The following is an 8,082-nucleotide window of genomic DNA, read 5'->3' on the forward strand; positions in this document are numbered from 1 at the left end:
ACTTGTTGGCGGCTCCCTACTTTCCTTGTCCTTAATCATATTATGTCAACTCTCACTTCCTATGAGTGCCAATCATATTCACACATGCTAACGTAGGCGCACTTCAAACGACGCCTACAACTGTCTATCGTCTATTTTTCACTTTGGACTAACGCCCTGTTCCTAGAGTTTGTGCCATACTTACTCATGGTTGGCCCATGGTGTAGGAGGCGGTGGAAGTGATGATTGGAGCTGGAAGAACAGGGCGGATTTGATGATCGATCATGAAAGATATTGGCATTCTAGATCGGTCATACGGTCAAATTTAACTTGCTTAGAATTTTTTAGGATGAATGTCGCCCATCCTCTTTCTAGAGGTGTCTTCCGGCGTTTTTTCGATTGTCGCCGTTACAACATGTGGCACATTAAGTTGAAAAAGAAGATAAGGAAATGTAATAAGATAAAAAAAAAAAAAAAGCGTCTTTCTTGGTTTGAGTTTTTAAATACTAACTATATATAAGTATAAATATAGATTAATGTGCACATCAGAAAACTAAAATGAAACTTAATTACTACTCGAAAAAATAACAACAGGATCCGATTACTATTTTTTGGGTGATATAAAAAATGTGGATTATGTACGTGTACATTAAGTAATCAAAATAAATTATTAAAATGACACCATGTGTAACTATTTCTAAATGAACTCAGATAAAAAAAAAATATACAAATTTATTTAAATTATAGGTTGTAAAATGAAATATCAGTTAATACAAATTTATTAACATATGAATTCATTTAAATTTGAATTTGTAGAAATACAAAATGTGTTAATTTATTCTAAATTAGGAGTTTATGTTGAATTTATCATAAGTTAAAAGTTTAATTTAAAACTATTGCGGAATAAAAGAGATAAGGCTTTCTACATTCACCCTATCTAAAAGAAATCACCTTAAGGAAAACTCTCTTAAAAAAATTCTCTCTCGCTATGCTCTTCTCAACCATAGCTAAAAAAAACCCTTCTCACGAACATTCATCTGAAGAAATAGATCAAATCTCACGCTCAAACAAAAAACCGAAGAGAAAAATTACTCATTTGATTTTCAATAAGGACCGCCAGCCTGATGGCAATGGTGACATTAACGACAATCAACCTCATTTGGGTCCTATTGAGAATAGAAACATAAATATGCAATCAAGGGTATCATTCAAGGATATGGTATGCAATCCTGGGTTGACTGAAAATCCCACCCAAATGATGGTAAGAGAAGAAGATGAGGAGGTATCTTATGATGATGAACCTTCGCCTAATGTGGTGGACGACCCTAAACGTCCAATTATCCTTCTATATAAGGAGGGAAAAAGGCACATTCGTAAACGTGGTAGCACACCTTGATTATCAAGATGTATGATAGCAATATTGGTTACATGTCTCTCATGAAGAGATTGAAGCGAAAATGGGAATTAACGGGGGGTTTAATCCTCACTTACATTGGCCATGATTTCTTTATCACTCAATTTTCTAATTTCGGGGATTATAATCATGTTCTTACCCTAGGCCCTTGGATGTTGGATGACAATTACCTCACCATCAGGAAATGGGTGCCCAATTTCATACCTGATGATTCTCCAATAAGGTTCCTGACTAAATGGGTTTGGATCCCTCATCTTGTTGTGGAGTATTTTGATATGGAATTTCTTCATAAGATAGGAAGTAAAATTGGTAAGGTCGTTCGAATTGACAATAACACGACACAACGGGGGCAATTTACCAGATTGAGAATCGAACTGGATTTATCCAAACCCCTTTTATCTAAATTCTGGCTTAAAGGTAAAGTTTGGAGGATTCAATACGAGGGGCTTCGAATGATTTGTTATTATGGTAAAATTGGGCCCCAGGGTACTAATTGTCCCAAAAAGGATAACAATTCAAGCTCAGAAGTTCATGAGATGCAGCATGAACAATTGCAGTAGTTTGAGGTATCAAGCCTACGGTTGAATTGCATGGTTATGGATCATGGATGTTGGTGAAAAAAACCTCACTTATGAAAAGAACACCCAGGCTAGACAGAGCACCCCCGAGAAAAGTCAACAAGGAGGTTAGAGTCAATGGGTTGACCAAGGAGGTCAAGGTCAATGATTCATTCAAGGAGGCTCAGGATTCACGATTTTAAATGAGATAAATCAGGAATGTGAGGAACAAAATAAGGATATAAAAGCTCAAAGGGGGGATATTAATTTGACCTTGAGTGAGCAATATATGGAAACAATGTATTGAAACAAATCTTCTCAACTAAATATTATTCTCTTCAAATATATCTCTTTCAATGTTGGGAAGAATATCTCAAATCCCATACCTCAAGGAAATTTACAAGGAAAAGATAAGCAATAGAAGAAAATTAGGAAACAAGGTAGATAAGTTTCAAAAAATATACTCCAAGATAAATCAATGACCTAAAAATTTAATCATACTCCGAAATTCCCTCTAAATATTCCAGGAAAAGAGAATATTACAAATTAACTTCAAGCTACTGAATAAGCCAGACCTAGCAACTCCAAAATTCCCTCACAATCTCTGACCATCTCAAGCCAGGATCTCAATTCCCCTTCGCATGTCTTTGCTACTCCCGAACACTGTAGCTTTACAAATACCCCCGGAGAAAATTATATGCCTAACCACTCCCACATATCCTTATTTGGGCATGGCAAGCCCCCTGACCCGCAAATTAGAGATGGAGATACACTCATGGATGGTGTCAAGGCCGGAGACACTAGAATTGATGGTGACATTGCAGTTACCATTTGAAATTAGACAAGACTTTAGTTATATACATAATGCCTTAAAATCTAAATTCCAAAAAACGGTTTTCTCATGAATAACACAAATCTTGCTGATAATGGTTCCTTTCCAATCACGTGCTTGGTCTGGAACGTTTAAGGTGCTAGAAGTATAGACTTTTTAGTAGTTTTGCGGCAGGTAATTGTAGGGAATATTTCAAGCATCCCACACTTGAGCCCCACTGTGATCATACACTTAAGCATGGTGGCGTCCAAAGGGAAGGAAACTCGAGTAAAAGAGTCGCCAACAAGTTTTAGGAACTTGTAAACCGTTCATAGGGTGAAGGTTACACCCCTTCACGATCCATGAGATTGGTAACTCCATAGTGGTCTGGAACCATGACTGAATATTCGGGGATGAAAGTGCAAATCCAACCTAAAAGAGATTACCCTAAAAATAGACCTCTACTTTATTCTTCTCATATTCATGTGCGCTTTCTGACTAACATATAATCAATATATTAACCCTAAACCTATTTAATATATGTTTGTTGAATATTAATGCACAAACAAATCTATTATTGGCGATCACTTGAATTATATTCATATTAGCCTAAATAAGATTATTAATTATCTTATTAAGTGCGATTACAAGTACAAATTCCCTTTAATCCTGCAAGAGAGGACGTGATCAAGCAACAATAAATAATCATCATATAATCTTAATAAAGCATAATAATATTAGCAAGATAGCATGATACTAACAAGATTAATAACAAATCCTAGCATGTCACTAAACATTAAAGATCAAATCTTTAACCTTACATGGTACTAACATGATAGAAGAAATAGGAGGCAACCTAAACATGATACTAGAAAGCAATAAACAACATCCTAACATGATACTAGGAATTAATATAAAATTATAAGCATGATTTCTATATCAAAAGAATAACAAAGTAATTAAATTACTTACTTCGATGCCTCGTATCTCTTTCTAATAACAAAATACACGCGTTAGTAACTTCAAGGAAAATAATAAATAATTAATTTAAATAATTAAAATAGGGAATTTGGACCAAACTCTCATAAATTATCAATCTTTCACGTTTAGGGCGAAGGCAACTTCTCACTTAGCTAACTGTGTCTAGAACTCGTGAATGCGGAATTTTGTGTTTGGGAAAGGTTTAGAAGAAAGGGAGAATAAGCTATTTCTTGAAAGAATTAAGGATGGTTGAATCTTGATGATTCTGAGTGAATTAAAATGGGGAAATACGACCCTATTTATAAGAAAAATAGTCCGGAAATGATAGAAAAGAATCAGATTTTGAATCGGAATAAAACTGACCCTTGTCGCCACTCGCCAGTGATAGAGCCCAACGCAAAATGACAAGCATCATGCATGGCGACAACTTTGTCGTTTGGCGCTGATTAAAAGATAAAATGCGCTTTTGTATGGAATCCTCTTCTCAATAAAATTAAGCAATTAAACTTCGTTTTTATCAATTTTAAATCAGATTTTATCACAACAAAACACTTATTTTATTTCAAACCAAATTCATTATATTTCTAAAAAGATAATTATCAATCCTAACTCTATTAGAACTCAAAATAACCTTCTAGGCTATTCTAGAAAATTAGAATCAATCCTAATAATTTTAGGAATAATAATTAATGGGCCTTGTAGACACCCAAATGTGTCCTCCCAAAACCAAACCCAGTGATGAATACCTTTCATGTCGTTTGATTATCGAACGAGCTGAAAGTGTGAAAAGTTTAGTGATGAGGATGTTTTTATTAAAATATCTCTTCTTTCTGTTTTTGAAAATATTTCTTTTCTTACCCTATTTATGAAAAACGTGCATTCCAGTTTAGTTTGGTCCATGATATGGGTCCGTAATGGTGTAGTTGGATGGGGCTTGAAAAAACCTTTCCAACGATATATTATAAGCCCAATTCCAATGAATAATGAGGAAGTTATGGCCAAATTACTAAATTGGGCTCGGTTTAATCTTTATATGCGGCCTAATGATCTAGAGGAGGGCCTATTATGATTTATCATTCCTAATGCAATTAGGATTGATTATAGTCTTCTAGAATCTTCTTGAAGGTTCTTTTGAATCATAATGTGATTAACATTGATAATTGAGTTTTAATTAGAATAAAAGAAGTGTTTTAAAGGAAATTACAACTTTACCCTTCATACGCTTAAATTTTATCAAAATATGAAAACGTGTGAAAAAACTGCCTGCAGCGCCGCACCACAGGCTGTCGCTGCGCCGACAGAGGCGTGTGTGGCGACAGCGTCGTGTTTTATTCTTCTCGAAACTCTGATTCTTTTTTATCATATTCCGGATGATTTTCGTTATAAATAGCCTCCTAAAACCCCCGTTTTTAATCATTAACTCTCATCAAGAATTTCTTGATATTTTCTCTCTCTTTATAAACCATCCTTTTTACAAACAAAATTCCGCATTCACAAGATTTAGACACACCTAGTATAATTCAAAGTTGCCTTCGCCCTAGACGTGAAAGGTTTGATATTTATGAGGGTTTGGTTCCAAATCTTTCTTTCAATTATTTAATTTAATTGTATTTTTATTATATTTTCCTTGAAGTTACTAACGTGTGTATTTTGTTATTAGAAAGAGGTATGAAGCATCCAAGTAAGTACATTAATTGTTTAATTGATATTATGATATAGAGATCATGTTTAGATTGTTATTTTGATTCCTAGTATCATGTTTAGGATGTTTTTCCTAGTATCATGTTAGGATGCTTTTCTTAGTATGATGTTTAGGGTGACAACAATAAGTTCCTAATATCAATTATGATTTCTATGATTCTTCCTATTTTCTTTCATAATAGCATGTTAGTATCATTTTAGGGTTAAAGCTTTGATTTTTAATGTTTAGTAACATGCTAGGGTTTGTTATTAATCTTGTTAGTATCATGCCTAGGATCTTGCTATTATGCTTTAACATGATGATGATGATTATTTATTATAATTATTATTATGATTATTTTTATAATTGCTATGATTATTATTATGTTGCTTGATATTATATTGTTATTGTTTGATCACACCTTTTATGCATGTTTAAAGGGAATTTGTACTTGTAATCACGTAATTAATAATCTTGTTTAGGGTTAATTTGATTATAATTCAAGTGATCGCCAATAATAGATTTATTTGTGCATTAATATTCAACCAACATAGATTAAACAGGTTTAGGGTAAACCTATTGATTGCATGTTAGTCAGAAAGCACACATGAATATGAGAAGAATAAAGTAGAGGCCTATTATTAGGGCAGGTTCAATCTCTTTTAGGTTGGATTTGTACCTTCATCCCCGAACTTCCAGTCTTGGTTCCAGACCTATTGGAGTTAACAATCTCTTGGATCGTTAAGGGGTGTAACCTTCACCCTGTGAACGGTTTACAAGTTCCTAAAACTTGTTGGCGCCTCTTTTGCTCTAACTTCCTTCCCTTTGGATGCCACCATGCTTAAGTGTATGATCACAGTGGGGTTCAATTTTGGGGTGATGCTTGAAATATTCCCTACAGGCCCTTTACTAGATCATTGGGCCATAAAACCATTTCAGACCCAATTTAATATTTTGGCCACAACTTCCTCATTATTCATCGGAATTGGGCTTATAATCTATCATTAGAAAGCTCTTTGCGAGATCGACCCAACTACACTATTATTGGACCCTTATCATGGATCAAGCTAAATTGGATTAGCTATTTTCATAAATAGAGCAAGCAACGTGAAAGTATTCATCACTGGGTTCGGTTTTTGGGGAGACACATTTGGGTGTCTACAGTAATCTGCATAAATAAACCTATGTTTTTTGCTTTAGTGGAAACCCATATGGGCGGTGAACAAGCTTTATGGATTGCTTCAATGCTAAATTACAACGGTCAAACTTGAGTTAATGCACAAGGTATTATTGGGGCATATGGGTTTATTAGAAGCCTGAACTAGTGATCATTGATCCCATTATTAAATCGAACCAGTACATCACAATTACTATTTTAAGAAGAGGTGAAGAATTGTGGTACTTTACTTCTGTGATGCAAGCTCGAATCCTTCTAAGCGTCATGATTTATGGCGTGAACTATCTGATTTTGCTAGACTGAACAATAAACCTTGGCTTTTCGCTAGGGACTTTAATGATACACGGTTTGGGTGGGAAAGAAATTCAAGTTTAGGTGGAACTACCAGAATGAGTGAGCAATTCAATCACTAGGTGGAACAATCACATTTAATTGAGGTATTTCAGGATCTCCTCACACATGGGTTGGAGGAAATTCACTTGTCACTCGACAAAGTGCATGCCTTGATCAAACTCTCTGTAATCCGAAGCGGGGATTACGTTTTGATAAGGTTAGAGTTAAACATTTACCTGCTATCCAGTCTTACCACCGCCCCTTGCTAATTTCTCCAAACGATTTTGCTCTCTAGAGGCAATGAACCGCCCTTCTCGTTTTCAAGCAACTTGGTGTAAGGAGGGTGATTCCATCGTAGGGGGTCTTTCCTTAGTTGCCCATGGCCACTTAAAAGCCTTAGGACTTTACACTTGTTAGGGTGTATTAGGATTTGAATTCCTTATTGTTTGGGGGACCTTGAATTAGAATTGATTCTTTCATCACGCTTTTGTGTAAGAAACAAGTAGGAGTCGCCAATGAGTTTTGGGAAAACCCATAAACCTCGTTCATGCCTTTCTCCCATGTGGAGTTCATGGGATATTTAGAACGAATTATAAGTTTACCCATGCCCAAATTGGTCTACATAAACCAAAAATGAAATCAAGAGCGAGGGTACTAAAGTAACGTTCCCTTTAAAGGAGAATTGCCATTCTAGCCCTAGTGCGGCCTCTATTAGCTCTTCCTTTTTTACAATTTCATCACCAAACAATATATGCAACGCAATACCTAAAACTAAGTTAGTTGATTTTATTTAAAAGCATTAATCACGTAGGTATTACATTGCAAAGTCGTTATTCTTTATTTAATTCAAATTCGTGCAAGGAGCAAAAATAAACAAGATTCGCCTTAGCTTAGGTGATCAGTCAATCAATCAATTATTCAATTCTAATCTTATTTAACACAAGATACTATGTGGAATTGATTAATGAAATGTTCTTTTAAAGTGGTCAAACAACACTATTTTGTTGATTAAAGTTCTTTTTAAACAAGAAAAGTAAATGTGATTTATCTAAGTGCTCGGGAATTTACCACTTCCCTTTGCTAGATCTCCGTTTAGAACACTTATGGACTCCTTCTTAATCGGGAACCTCCACCGTTGTAACAAATATT

The 8,082-nt window shown here is 34.9% G+C and overlaps 1 protein-coding gene across 1 annotated transcript; it reads left to right on the forward strand.

Annotated features, from left to right (window-relative positions):
* The first annotated feature begins 1,383 nt into the window (after nucleotides 1-1,383).
* On the forward strand, nucleotides 1,384-1,953 carry LOC145637006 (uncharacterized). Its single transcript, XM_081688528.1, has one exon. The coding sequence runs from the start codon at nucleotides 1,384-1,386 to the stop codon at nucleotides 1,951-1,953; it is 570 nt and encodes a 189-aa protein (XP_081544654.1).
* The last annotated feature ends 6,129 nt before the right edge of the window (nucleotides 1,954-8,082 follow it).

This window comes from Chenopodium album, chromosome 6 (genome assembly GCF_948465745.1).
Source record: "Chenopodium album chromosome 6, dcCheAlbu1.1, whole genome shotgun sequence".
Lineage (NCBI taxonomy): Eukaryota > Viridiplantae > Streptophyta > Magnoliopsida > Caryophyllales > Amaranthaceae > Chenopodium > Chenopodium album.